Raw genomic sequence first — 25611 nt, forward strand, 5'->3', positions numbered from 1 at the left:
CCTCAGATTACACCTTTGTGAAACTGAAGTAAGAACATTTTCAGGGTCTTACTAGTAGCAAGACAAAGTTATTGTTGTTTGAGAATTGCTTGGCTATTAGGCTGGCAAGTGGAAAACACAACAGTTAGAATAAGTAATTCCTCTTTCACGGCTCACCCCTTCCTTCTGCTTCACAGTGGTTCTGAAATTGTCATCTTTGCTCTTCTTGTAGGAAAGATTTCACCATGGTAGAAAAGAAGCCAGCCATTCTTTTACATCAGCAGCAATACTCCCACTGTGTTTTACCTAGACCATAAAAAGCAGCATCTTATAAATAGGGATTATAAAATAAACACCTCTTTCTTGGAGATAGGCTGTTTTACCATAAATAAATGTCACAGTCATTGTATGGGTATTCAGAAACCACTGTATGTCTTTCTAATTGGAATTCCAGCTTTATGTATCACCATTCTATTCTGCTGTATTGTAAATTAATGTCTTCGTGCCTGTGTGTTAAAGAGATGTGACTATATTTGGCCTCAGACATTAATAACAGCAATTTTTTTTTGCTAAGTTTTAATAAATATCACTGTTGCAGTATTGCAGAAGATAAAAGCTCAGGGTAACAAACCCCAGGATATTTGGGCCCAGATCTAACTTCTAATAAGGTCAGTGGAAAGATTCTGATTGACCTTGTTTGGTGTTGATTACTGTAAAATGAGAATAGCTTGTTTTGACAAGGGCAAAGGCTGATCTTAAAGCCAGCGGCTCAATCTTTTATTCAAGGCACTGAGTGTCTGTAGCCATACTTCTTGTTATGCAGGAAGCCTACACAAAATAAAAGACACTTCCCAGTAGAAAAACTGGCAGACCACCAAAAGAAAGGGATCAAAGAAAATAAAAAAGATGTCACAGAAGGAATGCAGCTAGAAAGGATTCTCAGAAACCCCAACCTTAATTTCCTGTCTCTGGTGAGATTTCTTCTCACATGCCTGTAAACAGCTTCCAAAGAAAGACCAGTGCTAAACTCATAGCAAAGGCAAGAGGTCATTGATCTGGACAAATCCTTTAGCTGTTCAGTGGCACTGAGGTTTCGGTACAGACTCATTCTTGCTGAAGTCCCCATCCTATTTCTCTGACTATAGACTTCCAAACATTCTGTGTGTGCTAAAAGGCTCAGAGACCCCTTCATAATGCGTTTTACTGGAAGCATTTAAGAGTGCTATTAAAGGCTGGTTTATGGAAAATAAAATCAGAGCTATTTTGAATCACCAGAGCAGAAATACTGATGCGAATGTATGTGTAGATAGGATTGTTCTCCATCCAGAGTCTGGAAATTGGTGAGTGGAAGTAAAGCGTAATCTTTCCTACTTTGTCTGGAACTGAATTGCACCTTTGAAGGTAATAGCCTTCCCTGATACGGAGTCTGCTACCTTAGCCAGCCTATCAGGCTCATCACGTAGAGAACCTGGAAGAAAAGATTTCAGAAGCAGACATTTTACCCCTCTGTTCTTCTACAACCAACGCAAAGGTTAATTAACATGGCTTGTTCCATCTCACTCCTCATTTGTTCTAGGTAAGAAACACATTTCCTTCTGTTTTTAAATTTATGGTCCTGTATTTGGGGTATTTACCAAAGGTAAGGTTGTAAAGGTGTTTACCTTTACCAAAACCTTTGCTTCTGTGATTTAACTGACTACTGGCTGAAATAAATCAATGTCTAACCTCCTCCTTGAAAAGTCCATAACCAGCCGATTGCAGGAAGCTGGAAGGACGTGGTGGGGCTGGAAGCACCATGTGACTTGTTTCTTGTATTCTACTTAATCATCTGTTAGTGGTCCGTGTCAAAAATGGAACATAGATGGATTTTGATCTACCCAGTGCTTGTGTTTTATAACAGTATTGGAGAGGGAGGGTAAAGTTGAGCCTGTTGGGTGAAAGTCCAGTATAGCAGTGTCACTGTAGCATGTTTCTTGTTGTATTTGTCTATTCACCAGGGTAACAGTAAGCAGGAAGGATGTTCATTCAGGAGACCTTTTGACAGTGAGAAGAGGGGAATGCTCTTTTGCTGCTGTGCCAGAAGGGCAGGAAAACAATGGCATTTATCACATTAAACCAGCTACTGAGTTCCATGTTTCGAGCAAGACACCACAGCTGGTAGTGACTCTTACTCTTCAAGGTAAGTGGTCTTTTCCATACTAAAAGACAATTCTGGGGAAGAAAAGTCAGATTCTAAATTATTCTGCAGTTGGGCAGAAGGGAAATAAAATACATATTCCATGAGAAAAGAAAGAATGTCACAAGAATCTCTGCACAAACCAGAGCAAGCTCAAAGGTAACTCTTTCTCATGATAATATGAATTCCAAAGGAGCTGCATGCTGTAGCTACGCAAATGTCCTGCAGGTTTTGGTCTGGTTACTGCAGCATCCGCACACAATTACATTATTTTCAACTGTGTCAGTCCTGATTAACAACAGTCAACAATGTCAGTTTTCAAGATTCCAATTTTCCATTGTTGAACTGGACTTTTACAGTTCAGTTTGTAAGAATACGAATAAAATTCTGAAGGAGGGAAAGGCTGAGAAAGAGCTTTTTCTTGTTGACATTTCTTTCCTTTTTTTCTGACTAAGAATTGTTCATTTTCTGTATGATTTTTGTTAGGGTGGCTGTGCTTTAGTACACTGCATTGTAAGTTGCACCTAACTATATATGATGGATTTAGTCATTGTACTATAAATTAAATTGTAGTTGACAAATGTGGCATTTAATTTATTTCCAGTGCTAGATTACTGTAATAGTCATTGAAACATTGTCTTATGTAGATAATTTATTAGAATGTTTCCCAGAATGTTCTAAAAAATGTTTGCCTTTAACAGGCTATTTCCTACCTATGGTTCTTTAAACCATATTTACAAAGTAGGTCAGGTTACAGCTAAGGGAAATACTTATGGTCTATAATGGAAACTCCACACAAAAAGTGTGGAGGAAAGATTACAATGCCCAACTGTTCCCATTTGTTGTAGGAAAAGAGGAACAACTATGAACCATATAATATAAGAGGCTGAGATAAAAATTACAAAAAGCGATATTTTGCTTTTGGAAAAAAAAAAAAAAAAAAGACTTGATTACTGCAGGCTTGCAGTGCATCCTGCTACAACCTTGCAAAAAGAATTCAGAACATGAGGAAGGACAGAATGTTGTTCAGCTTTCTGAGAAGCCCTCTCCAAATCCTTCAAGAGGATTACCAGATTTTTTCAAGCATGAAGTGTAAAGAGAAAACACTGTAATTTTTAAACAAAACAGTCACTTAGCATGAGAAGCTGCATGGGGATGAGCAGTGGACAGTCAGACTCCTCCTTCACAGGCTAGGAACATTAACTAGCTAGTCCTTCTCTACAGTTACAGCTCTCTCTATAGTCAAAGGGGATGAAAAGCCCTTCTCAAGGGTACCCACACAAGTTAGTGTAAGTACTCTGGATTCCAGTCACATCTGGAGAAGCAGTTATGTCTCTTAGCTGTGGAGGGGGCTAAGAGAAGTTACCTGAGTAGAGGCATACAGCTAAAGCTCAGTTTTCCAAGTACCCTTCAAGGTGCATTCTGAGACATCTTTTCTGAGATAGTTTTGTACCAGGATTTTTGACATCCATAGAGAGTAGTATGGCAATTCTGTCCCTAAATGGAGTATTTGCATATTTATCAACCTGATGTACTCGTGTCAATACATTTGTTTTATCAGTGCTACAGCTTGACTTTACATCACAGGATGAAAGTGAACACTGAGTTTATACACTTAAACAGATTTTTTAAATAGTCATCCAATGTAATGTATAAATAAGGAAAAAGAATAATGTCCTGTTACCTGTAAATCCAGACTATTTCCTGGTGGGTTACACATCGCATTGTCTTGGTTGCCATTTTTACGTGTTAAATGATCTCTCAATGAGTTCTGGGCTGTGTTCACCAGTGTGTTCTAGGGCACTGCAATTTCATTGAAGTAAAGCTGCAGGGGTATTGATCGGTCAGATCCAAATTAGATGACTGTTCTAATTACTCTATTTCTCCTTAATGAAAGGGGAGTACGTGAGTATATCTGTGAGAAAAGGAGAGATGGTTCTTCGGGATGCTACACAGCAGAAAAGTGCTAAATATATTAATAATTTATAGAACGATTGGTATTCAGCTTATTCCACAAGTTCAGATCTGAATCCAGATCCAGACTTTCCCTACTGGGTGCATTTAGCCTTTTGGTTTAAACCCTACTCTATTTGTAGGTAATGTTACTGACCTAGTCCAGCCATAGAACAATATGCAGAGCCATGCCTGTGTCTTGCTCTTGTTTGTTCCTGTGTGAAGCTGGAGCTGGTTCAGAGTAGTCAGCGAAAAGATTACAGAGTCACCCTGTGGTGAGTGAGAACTAATTTAATTCATTGTCTGCATCAAATGCCTTAATTAACAGAATGAGATGAAACAATAAATAATCTTAAAACACTTTCATAAAACGCTTTCAGAGAATTTATGAAAATTATTCAAAACAGCAATTTTCTGTTATTTGCTAAGTAAGAATTAGACAGCAAATTACCATTGCCATTTCTCTGATAACACAAATACCTCACAAATTGCAGAATTGCTCAAGTTCTGCTACGAACACTTATTAGCATGGTAATGGATTCAAAATGTGCTTTACAAGTGACTTATAAGTAAAATTCCTGGCTGGAATTTCTCTCCCCTAACTTTAATCATCATACATGCAGAGTCTCTTTGGGTGCTACCTTCTCCATGGATTCTAAAAGAAGTCAGACATCGGTGAGCTTTGATGCTTAGCTTTGAGATGTTTAAAGTGAGGTAAGATAAATCCTGCCATTTCAGTGCTGCAAGGGGACTGCTACAACAGACTGTCTTGTCAATCACAAGGAGAAAAACTTCCAAGAATATGAACTCATTTCCAGGAAAATGGAACAGTGAGATAAAATAAGGACTCCTCACAGCACAATGCAGGTCACCCACAGCACTGAGCAGATGCCCATTGCTGTCTGAGCTGCGTTAACAGATTCTTTGATGTTGATGTGTGATGAGATCAGGCAGGTCAGAAGCCGGGAGATGGAACAGAAGAAGAAGGATAGATCATGACAAACACATAAAGACGTCTTCACATGTGTTTAGGCACTAGCGGGTTTGTACAGACAACTTATTTATTGGCTTCAAATTATGATAGTATTTCAGAAGTTTAACAGTGAATGAAAAAAGTCTCAGACTGCAAAGGAAACTTTAGTTTTTATCTGGACATTTCCCTGATCACACATTAATTTACCATGAATAATTTACCAAAGCAACAGCCCATCAGGGATGTTTGATGTTTGCAAAGCCACAGCCTACTGTTACAATCCACAGTGAAAAGTAAGAGTATATAGCTGCAAGGGTAAAATAGCAAAGTTATGTTTAAGCTAAGAAAGCATTTCTCTCATGATACCTATTAGAACATCAGCAGAAACTAGTCCCAGTGGTAGAATAATGCATCAGCCCCTCAGGCACTGCTGACTCAGTAACACCCACAAAATACAATAGCAAAAAAAAGTCCTGATCCACGTTTTTAAGGAAGAGAATATGCATACTTCCAGCTAGTACACTTCCTGCTATTAAATATGACACGTATTAAACCTTGCCCACTTCAAAAGCAGAAAAGATGAGACATGCCCCCATTGTGACCTAACTGGTTATATACTAGAAGAAATAATGACAGTGATATGAACAGACTTCGGGAAAGGTCTGAATTGATTCTTGAAGTGCATGGTAATGCAAATATATGCAAGTTGGCCAAAAATAAAGCAAGTTGGTTTTTTGGCCTTTGATTCCTGAATGTTCTCATTTGTTTATGACAAAGAGTTAAAGGGCAGATATACCTCTTGACTCAACACCTTGTGCCATGCACAGATGTTGACTCTTTCTGTTTTTCATGGAAAATAAGTGATTTTCAGACAATTTGTCTCTATCTTCTTTATAAGCCCACCCACTACTGTGGTGATGAGAAATCACCATCAAAATTATTCTTGAAACATCTTGACTACAGTATTCAGTTAAATAATACAGCAGTTCTCTGTCTAAGGAAAAGTATAACTTTGTGAATATTTAATATGTATGAAAACCAATGAGCTCAACCTATCTGATTCAACATCATAAATTAATAACACCCTTGCTAGGCTCCCACTGAATCAATGGGAATGTAAGGGCCCTCAAGAAAGCTTAGTTTCAGTCTCCGGGATAAAGGGTTATTAGTTTGTCATTATCCTGCATGCTACATTCTCTTAAAAACCTTCAGTTTCTCTTTTTTTTTTTTTTACTAAGAGCAGTTGGAAAAGGGCAGTGTGCTCATCTTTGCCATCGTGAGTGCAGATAGCATGATCTGGGCCCTCACCAGCTCTGCTGCCATAGGGATTGAGCGTGCCATGTAAGGTCAGTTTGATGTCACATCACCATGCTGTTCCAGAAAGAACTACATTGCTAGAAATGCCTCCTTTACCTTACACTGAGCTAGGGAAGCCCAGCTTATCTGACCAGCCTCTCAGGCCAGTACATCTTACCAGGTCCTTCTGGCATGATGTCAAATGCACTTGAGAAGAGTTCATTGTGATTTGCAAAGTCTCTACTCCCTTAATGCTGTGGAGAACCAATGATGAATCTCCTTTTATCATGTTGTCTGGACATATATATGAGGCCCAAACAACCTCTGAGCATTAAACTCTTATTTTTGATCATTCTCTGGACTTTGACTTGTGCGTGCAGACATTACAACTTCTTTTCAGAACTGTGAGCCATGAGCATGCTTTTCAGGAGAGCTCCACCAGTCAGCAATACAGCAAAGCATGGTGGAGAGATTATATTCTGTATTATGACAAATCCTGCTGTCAATATATAGCACCATCCAAAATCAGGAGAAGAAGACCTTTAACAAAAAATCTTGAAACTGCATGTCTGTAGCCCATCTGCTTTGCCCATCATGATAAGCAATTTATCCAACATGTCTTACTCATATCACTGGGAAAATCTCTGCTCTGTGCAGAGTGATCAGACAGAAAATTGTTTCTTTTTCAAGACTCAGCTTCAAGTGCAAGGCTGCAAGCAAGTATATTGGGTGCTCTGACTCATTCTCTTGGAGAGCTGTTTTTATGATTCCTTTCCACAGAGCTATACCTTAAAACTCTCAGTTAATGCTTTTAAAGAATTTTCACAGCTTTCTGCTGAGCTACCTCCACACCTCTTCTCTCTGAGATAAGAACCTTTCCCAGGTTCTTGGGAATATAACCACCCTCCATCATGGCACTATGTGAAACCAAGCTATTGGCTGAACATCTTTTTTTTTCTTAACCTCAGTAATTGGCTACAACTCAGTACCATTTAAAATTTAAGCCAGCTTGTCCTAGCGTGATATATTTCTTAGATTTCAACCCATCTTCTACATAAAACAAACCACTAAATTCAGCTACACTAACTGCCTTATGACAGAACCTTTGTCTCACAAACCTCTTAATGAGCTCTCATTATCACAAATTGCCCCTGAATATCTTACAACATCTTTCATAGCTACATGCATCTCACCACTTCCTGTCTCTTGCTTCCTTTCCAATCCATTAGCATGCCTTAGCAGCATCATTTGCACAATGAGACTTTGCTGTTCCTAGAAATGCACAAAGAATCCTGGCTTCTACTTTTAGGTCTGCATCTTTGAGAGACCTGGGAAGGGATTCATGTAGTCCAGCTTAACAGAGTCCAAATTGCTCCTGTAGTTCATGCTCCACAGTGGAAAATTGTTAACCTGCTGTGGCTGGTAATTCCACCATTCTCTGAATCACCTTCTCTGAGGTTCCCCATGAAGGCACTTAAACTAAATGTCTGACATAAGATAGTAAGAATATATATCCCATCTTCACACCCCAGTTGCAAGACTCCCTGGCTAGTCTCTGCACACAACTTTGCCTTCTCTTTAAAGTTGATTTGCTCAAACAGCTTTTTGTTGTGCTTGTTATTTTCAATGCTAATGGCTCAACTTGTCCCACATAAATGAGATATTTACATTCACATGCCTCGTAGTAGATTCTTATTTACCTGTGAGCATTTCAACTAAAACCAGACACACCAGACTCATAAAGCCATTGCAGTGTTTCTCAGAAAATGTTTTAATGGATTAAAGGTTTGTGTGGCCCTGTAAGATGCTGGTCACTTGCTGAAGGTAGGTCCATGGTCTCCACCCCTACTGAAATCAATTAAAAAAGTAATTGTGCAATGTGATGCAGACGGTGTTTTCTGAGCTTGTCTCACGTATGTTTAAAGTCCCCTGAGAACAGGGGAGAATCAAAGGTTTTACAGCTACAAAGAGCCTGTGCTCTTTACACTAATGGGTAAATTGGCAAGCAGATTTAATTTTGGTATTTCTTACTGTTTCCTAAAGATACAGAATCTTTTCTTTCAACATCTTGATAGATCAGTAAATTCTCATTCCATGTGATATTCTAGGGATGCAGCCTGAGAGGTGATTAATGTTTATGGAAGTAAAAATACTGCACTTGTATAGGTCTTTACTATGTTGTCTGTGTTATATCTTGTAGGATGACATACATGAATAGGAAACACAGCGTTCATTCAAGTCAATTGCAAAACTCCCAATGATAAAGGTAGCTCCTTCACAAAGCTGTAAGCATATCTTACCGTTTGCTGTAACTTGAATTAATGAAGTACTTCTGGTAGGAGCCAAACACAGTGCAAATGTTCAACTCCAACCTTCATCTGCCCAGAAGTCCCTCTGTTTGGCTGAATCTTCATGCAGGTATAAAGTTTTTGTTGTTGTTGTTGTTGTTGTTTTGTTTGTTTGTTTGTTTGTTTGTTTTTAGTGATACACGGCATGATCAGAGCCCATTCCTTTCTGAATACTGGCTGTTTTCTTTTTCCTCACCAGCTTTGAAGCCATAATGGAAACAGATCTTTGTTTGATTTGTGTCTTGTTTTGGTTGATTGATTTCCATGCTCCCCCTCAAGCTTTCCCCACAGTGGATTTCACCTTACAGGTATAATGTTTAGTAGGGACTGAATCACTCGGTAAAAATTTGCCAAAATACTCTGAGCCACCAAACTTTTTAAGTAGGCTATTTTCAGCCAAACTTTAATATTTTTGCTAAATTTAGGAAGTCACTTGGGTTAGATCACAAATTCCTGTTAATTCCCCATTCCCTTGATCGAAGGAAAATGCCTTTGCAGACTTTATGCCACTTGCTGATGGAGCTCACTGACACCAGAAATGAGAATCTGAGAAGACAGCAAAGTTCTCCCCAGGGACAACACAGAGTTAAAGTCTTTTAACTGTACCGGTTAAAGTTTCAGAAAAACGGGGGAGCAGCCAAGGGCCATGTGGCTTCGGGCCCTGCCGTGCCAGCAGCAGCAGCATGTCCTGGGGGACGCTTTGAAGAGTGGGACAGCGACAGCTCGGGACCCCTCGCCGTGCCTCCAGCCATCCGCAGCCGGACCGCGCTGCCACCCTCGACGGCTTGGTTTTGTATGTATTCCCTCCTTGAATTTGCTGCGTTAAAACATATGGCAGGAGAGGAGGTGTCTGCGGGCTGCCCCCCCCATACACACACACCCCCCCCCTGCAGGCGTCGCACCGCACCGGGCGGCTCCCTTGGCTCGGTGCCGCCGTGGGTGCCGCCTGCCCGGTGCGCGGCGCTGGGCTTTCCGAGCCGCCCGCCCGCCGCGCCGCAGCCTCATGTCCGCTCTCCCCGCAGGCACCGACATCAAGAGGGCTTTGGAGAACAGCCCCGAGACCAACATCGAGGATGAGCTCCCCGACGGACCGCCGCAGCCGCGGCCCAAGAACTACCTGCTCCTCAGCATCCTCGCTTGTTTCTGCCCCGCCTATCCCGTCAACATCGTAGCCTTCGTTTTCGCCGTCATGGTAAGTTGTGGACCGGCCCGAGAACGCGATCCCCCCTCCCGGTTTGGGGTTCCGTGTATGTGGCAGGCGACCCCCAGCTGTCTGCTCCTGCACGGAGCCAGTCTGGCTGGGGCTCTCTCTGTCGGGAGCTGCAGGAGCAGAGTGGGGCTGGAGGAACTATCTGGATAAAGAGCATCCAACTGCTTCCGTAAGCACTTGTCCCCAGTGTGTGGATAAAGTTCGGTGAGGTAGAGAGCATGAGAAAGGGCTCCATCAGGGTTTCGTACAGCTATCCCAGCAGGTATCAGCTCAAAAATTTATCAGGCATAAAACACAGAGGGAAAGGCAGTGCAAATCAAGTTTTCAATGTCAGGCTATGTGAGGGAGGGAAGTTTATCCCAGTTAATGAGATTTGTTGCATCAACTAACTTGCACACTGAATTGGACATACAAAGTATGTGGAAAAGCAGCTGGGGAGCAGAAATTAGATTTGCAAAGGAGTGGATGCGTTTTCTGCTTCAACTAACCAAATTTGATAGCGTGTTTATTATTTTTTCAGTAAATAAGCCCTTTGGCATGATGGTGATCTTATTTGCAAGAAAAGTAGACAAACCAATGATAATTTTAGTTTATTGGCAAAAACCCTTATAAAAGTATGCTGAGAGAACAGACTTATTCCTATGTAATTCATTCGCATAGTCCTAAATAATGCAGTAGTCCTGTTAAAGTTAAAAGGACTGTTAGAACAGAATCTTTTTCTCTCAGTTAAAAGTTGCACAGTCAGGTCCAGACTCCTCTAATAGGATATATGATCAGTGTAATCAGTAATACTGCAATGTATTTCTGTTGTTTAGGAGCTGAAAAGGGTTTAAAACATGTTGTGTATTTTCATCCTTTTCTCTGACAGGCTGAAAAGGTAAGCAAAAATATAGCTCTTTTTTTTTTTTTTTTTTTTTTTTGCAACTAGCTATTACAATAATTACTTATATCCAAAATATACACAAGCATAATCTTTTAGAACTAGTGAGTTTGCTTAGTAATCACACATTGATACTAGAATACATGCTTAAAAAAAAAAAACTTAAAGAAGCCATTCCCAAACCATCTTCACAACCATTTTTGTCCAGAAAAGAAAAGCATTATCTGTCATTTTATTTTTTTTCAATTTGTTTGTTTTCTCTGTTATTGATTATGCAATATGTTCTTTTCCTTGATTTAGAAAGATCAAATCTACTGGTTTTGGTACCCAGCAACCTTTCTTTCAGTGGATACTTAGGGCACTATATAAACTAATGAGCTGACGATCTGGGGCTGGGGGCATCTGTTCACTATGACAGTACTTTCACCAAAGCACTGGGTTTGCACAGAAGTCAACTGTCAAGGACAGAACCTGGCCTCTAAAGGTTTTTGCACCCCATATGGAGAAATGTCTACCCACGCCCTAGTTGAAGTTTGTACGGGCTTCTGGAGTCAGGCTTAAGTAACTGTCTCCGTGAGATATATAGAAACCAGGGTGGGAAGAGCACTTCCTGAATGCTAAGCAGTCTGTGCAGGTCACAGCTGCCCATTCCCTTAAAGAGAGGAAACCAAAACTAAACCAATAACCACCACTGTGTGATTGTCTTCTGTTTCAACATTATTCATACCTAAAATCTCACCTTTTCCATGAAGATAACACATCCAAACTTATTTTCCACAGCCCTACTCCCCTGCCTTTTGGAGCTGCAACTTGTAACTGCTCTATTCACCACTACTCCTGGTTCTCCATTTTAACTTGTGCTGGTTTCATCTCTCCTTTTGCTGGGACGTACATCCTCCCTCTCTCTCAGTGTATTTCCTAGAGCTACTAAGGGTTAATGCTGGCATGTTTTTTTTTGTCTTTTCTTGTAGAAGATACCTTTGTAGTCTGCACAGGTTGCCTGAGACCTTGTGTTAGAAGAGGTGTAGACCCATAAAAGCAGAATTCTCTATAACAATTTCCACTGCCTAGAATGAACCTGAAAGGAAAAGTCATGTTGGCCTCCAGAGGGGCATGGTTCAGCACCCCGTTTGTCTGTGTGTGTCATGTCCTCTTTAAGTGTTCTCAATTCAGACAATGAAAATAGCATTCACACTAAAAGTAGAGTCTGGGCTCTAACACACCCCCAAATTAAATGACAGACTTGTCTTCAGGCTCTTCTGTTGCCCTGCTTACAGCTCTGGCACTGGTTTCATCGCTCTGTTCTCACCTGTGAGAGCACAAATCTTACCATTCTAGATCTATCTCCTTGACTTTATTTTTGGAACCAACTTCTCCCAGGTCCTCCATATTGTGACAATAAACTTCTTGTTCCTTACCCCCTTTGTGAAATCTATTTCTCATAACAGAAATAAGACGATAGCCAATGAAATGAGCGGTAAATGGCCTCAGTGTGTTGATATTTTGGTATTTCAAGAGCTGCCCCCTCAAACTAGGTCCTGGCCTCTTGTAGATGTAAGGTGTACTTAGCAGCTTTCAGCAAATGGAGGTCTGTTTTCCTCAGCAAGGAGAGCCGTTTCCAGAGCCCTTTGCCTAGGGCTCCTGGCTGTAGGATTGCTGTTCTCTTTGGTGCTCTTCTGCCTTTCCAACCAGATGCTGTTATTTCTCCTGCTTCCTGTTGCTTCCAACAGCTGTGTTGTATTGCTGTAATATCTGCAGGCTTACCCCAGAAGTGCCTAACTCAGACTTTCCCTGTTCTTTCTCACATAGGTGAGACCACAGGCATCAAGACAGGAGGGTGAAGTGCAGGTGCCAGGTCAGGAGGCTCGTGTGACAGAATAGACTTGCGTGAGTCTGTGGCTAGATAGGGTGCCACTGAGCTTTTTGATTCCTTATCTGCAGTGGTGTCTTTCCCCTTATCATGAACTCGAACAACGCTTAGTTGGCAGTGGATTGCCAGCTGTATCTGAGGATTGGTTCGGGTGAACTTGTATCTGACACATGGAATCAAAGATAAGTGGTAGTTGTGGAACAGGACGAAAAAATGAATCGTGGATGTTTCTGATACCACCAGGTCTCGTAGTTGAATGAACCTTGTTGGCCTTTCTCAGTACAGCACCTTCAGTTACCTTTATTTCAAAGATTTGTGTGGCAGACTGGTCATCTAACCCTGTGTGGCTTTTCTAAGCAGCTTGTATGTGGATGCGTAACACCGTATGGAACGTTTTGTACTTAATTCAGTAATATTAAACAAGACTTGACAGCTGTTCTTAAGCATGTTCATACAGCAAAACGTTCACTCATCTCTGCAAACTGATTATGCCTTTCCTCTGCACGGATACTTTCAACCTGTCCCCAGAGTTGCAGAGGTACAACGTCTGCATGCAGCTATACAGCCTGCAAAACAAACTCTCCTTTCATTGTGTCCTGTTCATCACATGCCTGCTTCATTTGTCGAAAAGCAGAGATCAAGCCTGGCTCTGAGTTGTTCCCCAGGTCCCTCTTCTTGCTCCTTCCCCGTTTGTTGTTCACAGTGAGGAGTCATATTGAGCCAGCACATCTCGTTCTTCCTTTGGTCTGAGTTAGAGAGAGTATCTCATTTCCAGGCACAGCCAAATAAGGTTTGTTGCAGCCTGGCTCATCCAAAGCATAGCAAATGTTGATCAGAGCACCTCAGTCTGTTCTGCCCAGATTTGTTAAAGACATGGAAGAAGATTTCTGTAGTAATTTAGTAGTCTTTCTGTTTTTGCTATAAATGGTCTTCTGGGGGTGTGGAACAGAAAATGTATGTTAAAAGGGATTTATAGTCTGTAGCTAATTCAACGTATTTCTGTTCATATGAGGTTAAGTTGCTTCATTGTTGAACTGAGAATATCTTTTGTAAATAGATGTGTCTGAACCTGGTGAAGTCGTTAAGATTGCTCCAGTAAATAAGCAGCTGCAGAACTGTGGCTTTAATTTAGTTTTTGGCTTCACAGAGAATGAGGTAGCAGAAACTTGAGAAATCATCTGGTATTAGGCTGAAAATGGCTGAAATTTGTTGTAGAAGTTAGACCATATGTTGCATGCACATACTGTGTTCTGCATATATTGCATAGCCACTGGAAATGTAGCATTTAAAGCTTTAACAGTTAATGTTGTCTACCATGTTGAAAACTGAAAGCTTGATCCATGGGTTCTTTGAGGTACATGGAAACAAGTCAATTTCAAAGAGCTTTACGTCAGACCCCAACCACTCCCCAAACCTCTTATTTTTTCTTGAATGCTGTCTAAATTGCACCATTTCATTTAAGCCTCTTAATAAAAAAGCTTTTGTCTCCTTCCTGTCTCACCCAAATCCTCTTCTTTATCATTAATGCTATTTTCCTCCTCTTCATTGTGGATTTGTATTAAAATGACAGTACTTATTAAAGTGCACAGGGTGAATTATTTATGTGGTACCTGCAGGAATTGCATGGACATTCTCCAGGCTTCCTCAATACATTAGCAAAATGCTCCAGAACTGCAAGTTTATTGCTATCACGTGTTGTTTACAACACTGTTCCTGCTTTGAGACCTCATGGGGATCTGAGTTTAGATTGTTTGCAGGACCACTGTCTAGATGTCATGGAAAGCTTGTCCTTTGGTGGGTGAGGGAAGCAAAGTTATGGCTGGGGTGTCAGTGATGTTTTTGCAATATTTCTCCCTGTAGCCGCAGTCACATTCATAGCTGCTATAGTTGTTGGCAGAGGCAGGAGGAGAAGTCAGCCTGCTCAAGACCAAGCCAGGCCATTTTCCTCTCATTGACTTTCCTGAAAGTGTTTTTTTTTTTTTTTTGTTTTTTTTTTTTCTGGAGAAAAAAAAAGAATAAATAAGAAAGGTCTTGTCCTGTAGACAGGCCTGTTGAGGACAGGGGTGTAACAGGTGAGAGGAACTGTGCCAGCCAGCTCTTGTAACAGGAGGCTGCACTAGTGGAGAATCAGGGGTGACTGTGCCTCAGTACAGCCTCTGTTTTTCTGCCTGAATGATGAGGTGTAGCTAGGCTAATACTCTAAGGAAACAAGGCTTAGGCGGTCATCCTATTTGTTTGTGTATGTCTCTCATCTCCATCTCTTCCCACTTTCCCCATTATATATCATTTAAGTCCACTATCCAACCTCAACAAAATTTGACAGCAAAGCAGAGGTATTAGAGATATTCTTTAGGGAACTGTAACAGAAATATTTAGGCATGTGAGCTGCCAGGAAGAGATGTATCAGTGCTCTCTTTAAGGGCAAAAGCACATCAGCAGCTCAGACTTTCTTAGACACAAGAGAATATGTACCTGTACTTATCCTTGAGATGCAATTCTAGGAATACAGGCTTCAGTGCTCTGGGACTGCCTTGGCACAAGTGATCTTACTGCAGTGCTAACACCAAGATGCATCTAGCCCATTAACTTCTGTGTACGCTAATTGACAGAACATACACAGATAATGTCCCTAATTATTTTTCTGCCTGGCAAAAAGGCTCTTCCTGGTATTCCATGAAGTCTAAGTATACTTTAGCAGCCAAAGTGCTTTTCTTTGAAAAGCAACAAAGCTGTCTAGTGAGATGTTTTGCTTTTTCAAGCTTACCATAGCCATTCATGGTTATACATGTCTGGACACAGAATAGTATAGGAAATAGAATAGCATTAAAAGAAAATGAAATTCAGCATTAAGGCTAAACTGAATAGAAGCACAGATTTTTGAAAGCATGTAGCGTAGTGATCATGTAACTAAATGATGTTCCTTGTGTCATTTTGAGGAAAATCTCAGCAACTCTTGATACGTCACTGTGGTAGTGTTTATGACCTGAGTGAAAGCCCATGGAAGCTAATAAATCAACCAGCATTGGATAAGACTGTGGGATTTCCTGTTTGTACAGTGGTAACCCAAGTCTCCTTAGGGCTAACAACACTAGGGCTTCCTAAGTTTGAGATGATTACATTTCCATGCAGTGGCAAAAGTATGCTAACTTGTTGTGCTTGATGTGGGAGAGGTGTATGACGCTGAAGCTGTCCTGTAGCCAACATGGTTAGGCTCCTACAGCGAATATCATTGGCAATATCACCTTTAAAATCCCATGTACTTTGAAGAGACTAATTTTCACAAGAAGGAAATCACTGAGTGCCTTTAGTCCTTTGCCCTTGTTCTCATCAGACCTTTCAAATGAGCTTTACTCTGAAGGATCTCAGCCAAACTCTTATGAAAATAAATGATGGCAAAATATTAGAAGTAATTTCCTCTCTGCAGAGCAGCTCTTCTTTCTTTTGGTTTAGTGCAACTGCTGTAAAATGATTTGTCTGAATAATCTCAAATTAGGTTTAAAACCTCTCTAGCTAAAAAAGTGCATGTGACAATAAAGGCACTACTATTGCCATAGCAGGGGTAGAACTAGGCTTTTAATGGGGAGGGGAAATGACCCATAGAGGGGGCATATTGCTGCTCTAACTCTGTGTCGTTATCAACAGTGTTCATTCATTTCCAGCTCTCAAGTCTCAGATCTGGTGAATTAACCGTTGTCCTACCTTTGCTACAAAAAGTGATTTGTAACCAGAGCACTTTAATAACAGAAGCTGGCAATACCTCGTGTGGTCATTTTCTAAAGACAACTTGTATTATTTAGTTCAAAGAACAGTTCATTTGATCAGGTTCTCATATCCCCCGACTTCCACCCTCCACCTTTTTGGGATACTTCCTATAATAAGATACTAAAGAACAGGTCATGACTAATCTGATTCCCTGAGGAAATATACTGAGATAGTGCAATGGTGCAATCTGATAAAGAAACCTGGGCTCAGTGTCATGGCAATTCAAAGTCTCCTGATCTTTTAAAATAAATTCTTAGTAATAACACCCTTCTTAAAAACTCTTGGATAGAATCTTACGAACTCTCTTAGACTCATATACTGGAGTATTTCAGTGTCCACTGAATCTTCTATTTTAAAAATATTCCCTGGTTAAAAAACAAAACAAAACAAAAAAACAGTTCAAAAAACCCTACAGTCTGTCTCACAAAAGACTAGAAAATCAAGAGTGTTCTTACCATACCGTGCAGTCTTTACATGTGATGAATTGAAAGCATCTGCCACATCATGGGTGGATAAAGATAAACTTAGGCTGTTGAGAAAATATCTGTATTTCTTATCTACACCTCTGAATTTACATGATAATAATTATCAGCACATTCTAAAAATGGGAAGAATTTCTAGCCTGTGAAGATAGCACTCGTGTTGTTCAGATGATCTAGTTTTCTTCATTTTGTTTTCTCCATCACATGCAAACTGCCTACTGCTTTGAAATTAAAACATTGGTAAAACAGGAATTTAGTAAGCCTACTTGAACCAGTTTTACTGAGGCCTTCTGTAAAAACTGCAGCTTATTTATACTTACTTTCCTGCTTATGGCCCTGCAGAGGGTAAGAGTTTATTTCATTGCGGGTGAAGTGGCCAGCTTCTGTTTAGCTGCATACACTTAACAGTTCACATATCCTACAGAAATATTTTCAGAGATAAAAGCCACTGATTTATGCAAGTGGGTGGATTAGTGCTGATATGACAGCTCTTACGCTAGTGTGTGCAAGAGAACTAATCATATGAGTATAGCTTCACTACTGAAATAAAACACATCTAGGTACAATGAAAGGTACCGAAAATGAGTGGAACAGAAAGCTGGACTCCCTGTTTACCTTGGACTGTTATCAGTGGAAATTTATTTTTACAAAGCAAATAACCATTTTCAGAAATTCTTTCTACAGCGTCAGCGTGCATATCATTAGTTCAAAGCAGTTACCTTGGTTTGTGTACAGATTTCTGTGTTGTTGTTGTTTTAAATCACAAACTCTCTGTTTCTCTTCTACAGGCTTTAAACAGTTATAATCAAGGAGATGTAGAAGGGTCAAAAAGACTGGGTCGCAATGCACTCTGGGTTGCTGTTGCATCAATTATCATTGGCCTTGTCATCATCGGAATCTACTGTGTAGTTCATTTCACAACGGTAAGCAAAATACTATCAGTTCCAGTGCAAATAGTTCTTCTCTGTGCAAGGGCTTCAGAGTAAGAAACTAAAGACTGTCAGAGTCTGACTCTGTTAAGAACACGTACAGGGTTTCCAAAAGATCAATTTTTGCTCTTTCTTATTTTGAAATTTAGAAAATGCTATTTTCTGTCGAGAAGTGCAAAAGATTGTGCTAGCAGCAGTGGATTTTCTGGAAACTCTTGCAGCTCCCATAGATTTTTTTTTTAAATTTATGCCAGTTTAATTTAGTCAGTTTCTCCATCTGCAAGGCCAAGTGCATAGAGATCCCTAGATTCCAAGCAGTGGAGCCCATAGGTGCTAATTTTCAGTCTCGTAATCTGTCCAACATTTCTTTTTTTAACTTTGTAAGCAGAAAACAGTCAATTACTATTTCACCATTTGATATTAAGGTGGTCATAACTATATCAAAAGTGACCACAAATGTAATTTTGACTTGGCTTGCTGTGAGTGAAAGTTGTTCACTCTTGATGCATTGTAAGTAACCTTCATTCAGATATCTGGAGTGGTAGGGAAGAGACTCAACAAATGAGTCTCAGTGGTTATGCAGATGGATTGAAAGCGTGTTAGCAAAACAGGACAAAAGTAATAGGGCATCAATATCCTTTCTTAAGGTTGTGCAACATATATTGCACATATTCTTTGCAACAATGTCTTCTTAGTAATGTGCACTCTCCGATAAAATAGCCAATTTAAATCAATTTATTGGTGGCTGTTTAGGTTGGCAAACCTTTTTTCCCTAACACTTCCAATGCACGTGTTCAAACTTATGTATAAACTATAAATAGAGATCGCCTCTGTCACCACTGAAATGCAAACGTATCTGGGGAGTGGAATGAAGTAGCTGGTTAAACATGTGAAACGTTTTCAGGCACAAACTTAAAAGTATGAGCTGTAGGGAAGTTAGTGGTACTAGGGTCCATTTCTGTAGGATATTAGTGGGTGGTGCCACAAAGTCAAAAGCTTACTGTATCATTCAGTAGTTTCCCTTGCATCTTGCAAGCAGGAATCTCTTTTCAGTACAGCTTGTGTTCGGTTTGTTCAGCCCTCACAAATTTAAAACCAAGTCACTTCAGGCTGGGAGTGCCAAGTTTTGTAACTGACAGCAGCAGTAAATTCCTCTGTTCACTTCTACTACCTTACTCATCATTTCTCAGGCAAGGATAGCAGCCCAGGCTTTTTTTTTTTTTTTTTTTTTAAAGTAGGAGGAGAGAGAGGCAGTATGAGGAGTGGTAGAAAACACTGACTTGAAGCATTCACATTAACTAGGGCACAAATGCCTATATTTAATTGCTGTCAATATTTCACTTCCCCTACAGTGAGACCCTGTGTGCTGAATGTGAATGCTTCTTTGTGCCTACTGCCAGATATTAGGAGTAGTTAGCACTTTACGCCTAGGTACTACTTGTAAGTACTTCTAGCCTACCCTCAAGGAAATAAGCAGCAGTAAATCAGTATAATACCTCTTCATTGCTTTTCTTCTTCAGTTTTGTCTTTTCAAAATACCTGCATTAGATAAAAGCATTGTCAGAAACCTGGGAACCCTCAGCATACTACTGGTGTATTACTTATTATTACTAATTATTATACTTCCTGTAAGACAGCAAGATTAGATGTGCATGTTGCTGCAGTTCACTTGGACTATTCTAGCCAAATCTGTTGCTTCTAAACTGTGAAATGAACAAGGTACAGATAAGTTGTGGTGCCCATAACTCATCACTGCAGTAGCTCGTCATCTGAGTGACACTCAGATCGCATGCGAAGGAGAGTGAGCCCGACCTCAAAGCTCTCTGTCTGGTATCTGGTGGATGAGATCATGGACCTGTGTCTGTTAATTCACAGACTACAGGAACACCCGAAAGGCTGTTTTGCATCTGACTGAAATAAGATCGGAAGGGACTGGTGGACTCAGGAGGAAGATGATCCTTTCACTTTTCAGAAAGTTCCTACCTTGTGAGCCCTGAGCTTCCTTGCATGCCTTGCTTGGTTTACTGACTTGCACAGTAATGGTGACACAGGAAGAACAGCAGGAGACACCTACGTCTGCATGGAAGAAACAGCACTGGCTTTTCATTTTGAAGATCTTCTCAGTGCTAAGCCAATTCTGGGCTCGTGCTGCTGCCTTGGAGAGCCTCATTTGTCTTTAATACTAGCATGTTACCTTTAGCAAATTAAGGTATATGTTTACACATAGGCCTATAACCTGGAATAGGGCCCATCCAACACTTGGAAATCACCTACTTTCTGCAGTCTTAACCCTGAAAGTAGACAAGGGGAAGCCTTGCATCACTGCAGTCAAGCACCCAGTGATGAAACTCATCTCTTTTGATCAATGTAAACTGGTGTGTTGCTTGCTACATGGAGGAATCACAAAGTGTTAAGCTGCAGCCTGGCTGTCACCCATTCCACACTAGGCCCAATTTCTTGTTACTCCATTCTCTAACCTCCTATCCACTTCTCCTGCACACTTGCCTTGCTGGTCCATTGCACTGAATTACACTTTCACTGATTGCTCAGATGAACTTAAAACAGTATTTGTGTCACCACTAGGTCTAGCTATGAATAGGTGCTCGTAGGCATGTTGTCTGTCAAGAACTGCAGTAAGAGAAGAGCCGTATTTATCTTCCGTGAGGAGACATCTCTGTGAACTGAAACAGTGCAGAGAGCTGCATGGCACAGCCTGCGTGTGACCTTAGTCTGCTGTGATAAGCCTGGTTTGAAAGTAAATGGCAAGATACCTAATGGCAGGTGACACTGAGCTGCGTACCACATTCTGAATTCTGCCTCTAGTTCTGATGTTCTTGACTCAAAAAAAGATGTGGTAGACAAAAATAATGATGGAGAATGGCTGAAAGGTATGAAAAACAAACTCTGTTGTGGAAAGATAAAATAGACACAATCTCTTTGGCTTGGGAGATCTGGTAGTTGAAGACAGGTAGTTAAAGACAGTGAAAGGAGGTAAACAAAGAGTGGTTATTTGATGTCTCTTCTGAACGAGGTCAAGAGATATCAGAGGAAAGCAGCTTCAAATGAGATGGAGGTACTTTTCCACAGTGCAGCTGTGGAACTTATTTCTGCCCTTTGCAATGGATACCAACAATACAAATCATTTGAAAGAGTAACCAGGGAAGTTACAAAAGAAAGCTTAAATGCAAAGATGCAGATATTATGTCAGGCTCAGAGAGTTTCTAAGCTGCAGATTGCCAGAGTAGGAAGGTAATAAAGGGAGAAATGTCACCCTGGATTTAGTCTTCTCATACACACTCCCTGTAGGCATCTGCAACATGTCACTGTCAGAGACAGGATGCTGCAGAGGTGGCTGTTTGCTCCAACCCAGTACCATCAGTTTTATATTCTTTTATGAAGCCTGTTAGCAGCCTTTCCACTGACTTGAATGGATTTGGAGTAAGCCTTCCTGTTTCTTGCAAAGTATTTTGATCAGTGAAGGTTGATAATTTCATCAGTGAAGTGTTCTCCAGTAATTGAAGATCTGGGTTTTCAGATCAGTCTCCAGATTTTTGGACCAGTGTCCAAATTATGTTTTGTTTTACTTTTTCATAACACAAGATGCTTGTTGTCTTTGGATTTTATTTGAGTCTCCCTAGCAGAATACAGGAAAACATAATCTTATATTTCTTATAATAATAAGAAATTCTTCATAATTCTTATAGCACATGCTTTTAGGCTTTCTAGTGTCTGAGTGATGCTTGAGATCAGGGCAAAACTAGAGGTCGCATGAGTTTTACTTCCCAGATGAGCAACAAAGCATGTATCATCGGAAGCACATGCCTCTTGTGCTGCTCTCCAGTGGTTCTCTGCTGTCTAGGCAAGTGGGAGTGAGTCAGTTGAAAATGTGGAGATCTAGTAAGAGGTTTTGGAGTGCAGTAAATATACAAGCTTCTCTGCACAGCTCTGTATGAGATAAGGGACTGTTTTGGTATGAGGAAAGGTATCCAAAGCACTGAAGGAAAGAAATGAGAGAAACTCCTGGCAATGGACCAGAGTCCAAGGCTTTTTCATTCACATCAGGAGCCCTTTGTCTTTACCTTGAACCCCAGGGATACATGCAGGGTGAAGTTACCTTCTGGTAAGAGCCTGGGTGAGAAGGGTAGTCATGTTCAGTGACTTCAGAATTTCATGCAAACCATTATGATATTTTAATGTTTGTGTAGGGGAGTGTGAACTTCTGACCCCTTCTGTAATCTCACTTGAGCTAGAGCTTCACTCCAAGGAAGGCACAGAAATACCACCTGTCAGCATAGCTTTGAAGAACACAGAGGCTGTTCACACAGTCAGGCTGTTCAGAAAACACTAACTCATAATGCTTCATGATCAGAAGGGCCTTAAATCAAGCACATTTGTGTATGTAGCATTGGTAATTAATGGTAGAGAGAAAAGAAGTAAGCATTTATACTTTGCACCAGGGACAGATGTATACTTATATTCTTCTTACTAACTTTTAAATAGTTCTTAAGGAGAAAAAAAAAAAAAACATGCAAAATTATTATAAACATCTCTGCTTTCCCCTTTCTGAGGCTCTCAAACACCTTGCTACCATTTCACTGAGTGACTCTCTTTCACAGATAGAATAAATGGAGTGCCAGCAAGATCACAGGAATTATGCAGCCAGCTTGCAAATCTTTACATTGCCCATTCTGCTTTCTGTACCTTTTCATAGCAAAGATTCAAGAAAGCCTACCTGTCTTTGGCTGCAAGGATTGGCCTGCCAGTAACAGCACAAGATCTGAGGTCAGGGCATTCCTGTTGTCTTTTATCCACATTAATTTTTGGCATCCACCTAACTAGTGAGCTCACACTGCTGCTTCTTCTATTTGTAAAGGCACTAACCAATTCTCTCCTTCATCACCTGCATCTTTACTGGATTTGTAAAAACATAAGTGCTTAAAGTCGACGACTACTACTGAAGTCTGACACTATATCAAGCATGTCCAGTGAGCTTAACAGCTGGGTAGTGGGAAGACACACATGTAGAGGTACAGAGGCAATGTGATTGCTTTAGCCTCATTCCTTTAGCAAATCACATATAAAAATCTGGTCAAGTTGTTTTTTTTTTTTTTTGTTTTTTGTTTTAATCTGTGTATGGAGAGAATGTTCCCACAATAGATTCAGCCCATTGGAGCCCTGAGTAGTGTCCAAGACAAAATCAGCAAATGAGTTAATGTTACCTGTCCCATATATTTAGTGTTGAGTGCCGAATGTATTGAGTCCTCTTTTAAGGAGCTGCTAAGAAGTAGCTGCTTGATGGAAAAGATATCTCAGGATTCCAGGAGAGAGCCCATAATCCAGAGACAAGTCAGTGAGATCAGTACATCCATGGGTAATGTCTGACAGCTACCCACAACAAAAGAATTTGAAGGAATTTCTCAGATCTTCCTCTCCTAACACAGATGCACAAGAGAAGAGGTATCCCAGTCTTTTTAAAAACTGTCATGTATAGCTGTTGTATTTACCAAGTTGTCTACTACTGAAAGTATTGTTCCTGCCTGACTGTTTTTATGTACCGCTTTAAGGAAGCAGAGATGCTCTTGCCCTTACAAAACTATGGCAAATAAGAGCCCATTTCCTGGCAATGAAAGATCCTAACTTGCATTGATTCAGGTAACCCAGTTTAAAAATTCAGTTCAGATTGACAGATGACTGGTGCCATTAGAAGCTTAGTGCTTTGATTCAAAACTGTATTGAACCACTAATCTAGAGGGCTGTTTGTTAAGAGAACAAGTGCCACTAAATAATGCATCCATCAGATCTGTAGAATTAATAATTTAAACTCACAGGGCAAACTCTGTCTCTTCCTTCTTTAAAAATACATATTTTTTGTGTCCTTGCAGCATGCTATCTGAAGACCAGGACTGCACTTGGAGTATATCACCATGTAAATCTCAGGAGGGGAAAAGTAAGAAGAAGAGAAGGAACCCCTTCTTTCCAGACTGTTAGATTTGACCCTACAAGTCTGCAAAGGCATGTTGCTGGTGGATGAAATGATAGCCCAGTTAGTTAATCAGCATGGCGTGACCAGGTTTTCAAAATTATCTATTTATAATGAATCTCAGTATGAAGCAGCATTTTCTCTTTTACCCTAATATATTATGTGATTTGCCCTAACTACTCCTTTTTTTTTTTTTTTTCATTTACATGGAGTAATGTATGCTGGGTCCATGATGTTCCCTGGATGAGCCTACCCAAATCCTAATTATCCAGACTGTTTGTAGTGTACAATGTAAGATCTGATACACAGCCCACTGAAGCCAGTAGAAATCATGTCACCTCCAGTGGGTTTTGGATCAGGCCCTTAAGGATTTTTTATTCCTGTAAAATAGTCTCAATATAGCATAATCATAACAATGGGTTTGTGATTTTATCCTGCTATGTGATTTTATAATGCTGTGGGTGTACTCTGACTCAGTGGCTGCTTTCTTCTGTCACCCTCAGCTTTTAGGTCTTTCCATTGGACTTTTCACCGTCTGGGACCGATTCCAATCACCTAATTGTTAGAAGACGCTTTTGTTCCATAGCATCTATATTTTTATTAATTATTTCTTCTTGTTTTGTTGTCTTTCATTGTTGAACTCCCTTGACTTAGCTCCAGTCCTGCATTAGAGTTGCATTGATCGTATTTTCCTCTTTAAACTTCATGCAAGAAGTTTCTCTTTTTTTAATCTCACAAACAATCTTTTTAAATAGTTGTCCTTCTTCATCCCTTTGTTGTTGTTCCTCTAGCAAGTCACATACTTCCATTGTGTTCTGCTTTGTTCATGCCTTTTTTTGTTTAGTTCATCCTCTCGTCTTGCTATGAATAGTCTATATATCAATGCAGTTAGAGATGGACAGACTTTTCTACACTTACTGACATTATGTAGACTCTTGCTGATCCTGAGTTATTTCTCAGTGAACAGCCTTAGATTACAGAATTGATGGCCTCTAAATTACGGCAGTTTCTTGACACTTCATGAAAACTTAGCATGAGACAACTGGTTTTTATTAGCTGAAAATTGTTTGAAAGAACATGTTTGTTTTGTAACACCAATATTCCATTTTCAAAGGAGTAAACTCTGTGAGCATTAACACAGATGACTACATCCTCAGTGGCGGTTGCTCCATTTGCTTTAATTGTTACTACATCTTCAAGCAAGCTATGCCAATTTACACTTACTCTCCTTGCACTAATGTAGATCTGGATTGACTGGATCTTTATCCAGAAATGCATGGGAGTTTCACAGGTGCATGTGAGCAATGCATCATGCCTGGAAGGAGTACACCTATTGACAAAAAAGAAATAAAAAATAAATCTCCCAGAAATCTGTACCTGTAAAAGCATATGCCTGGAAGTAGCATGTATTTTCTGTGCCTTGGTATTATACTTTTAATGTGCTTTTTCACTTTTCTTTCTGCTAGATTCTGTTTTTTATTGAAGTCAGTGATGCACAGCCTATCCTTAATTGCTCCAGTATAAAACCTCACTCGCATCAGTGAAATCAGTTGATTTCTTCAGCATTTACACTGATATAATTTGTCAATGTGAGAATCTTGCCACTGATTTTAAGGATCACAAGAATTGGCTGTCCTGTGAACTTCTCTGTTTTTTGAATACTATTTCAACGGTCTGATATGTCTTGTGGGACTTTTAGTAGCTTGTCTTATTATCAAATATGATAGAACTGTCATTGAGAAGTGGAATAAAATTACTTTTAATTCACGTCCA

The 25611-nt window shown here is 40.2% G+C and overlaps 1 protein-coding gene across 2 annotated transcripts; it reads left to right on the forward strand.

Annotated features, from left to right (window-relative positions):
• Positions 1 to 371: 371 nt before the first annotated feature.
• TMEM233 (transmembrane protein 233) lies at positions 372 to 25609 on the forward strand. 2 transcript variants are annotated; one of them, XM_072024305.1, is made up of 10 exons: positions 372 to 2158; positions 4252 to 4383; positions 4732 to 4822; positions 6325 to 6427; positions 8578 to 8795; positions 8925 to 9033; positions 9341 to 9518; positions 9748 to 9917; positions 17718 to 17852; positions 23741 to 25609. In XM_072024305.1, exons 6-10 carry the CDS (start codon positions 8938 to 8940, stop codon positions 23750 to 23752), a joined length of 591 nt encoding a protein of 196 aa, XP_071880406.1. In that variant the 5' UTR covers positions 372 to 2158; positions 4252 to 4383; positions 4732 to 4822; positions 6325 to 6427; positions 8578 to 8795; positions 8925 to 8937; the 3' UTR covers positions 23753 to 25609. The 2 variants fall into 2 exon arrangements, with proteins under 2 accessions (XP_071880406.1, XP_027325720.2); XM_027469919.3 differs by lacking the exons at positions 372 to 2158; positions 4252 to 4383; positions 4732 to 4822; ... (2 more) ...; positions 8925 to 9033; positions 9341 to 9518 and adding an exon at positions 22570 to 22640 and having other exon boundaries at positions 9620 to 9917.
• The last annotated feature ends 2 nt before the right edge of the window (positions 25610 to 25611 follow it).

This window comes from Anas platyrhynchos, chromosome 16, assembly GCF_047663525.1.
Source record: "Anas platyrhynchos isolate ZD024472 breed Pekin duck chromosome 16, IASCAAS_PekinDuck_T2T, whole genome shotgun sequence".
NCBI lineage: Eukaryota > Metazoa > Chordata > Aves > Anseriformes > Anatidae > Anas > Anas platyrhynchos.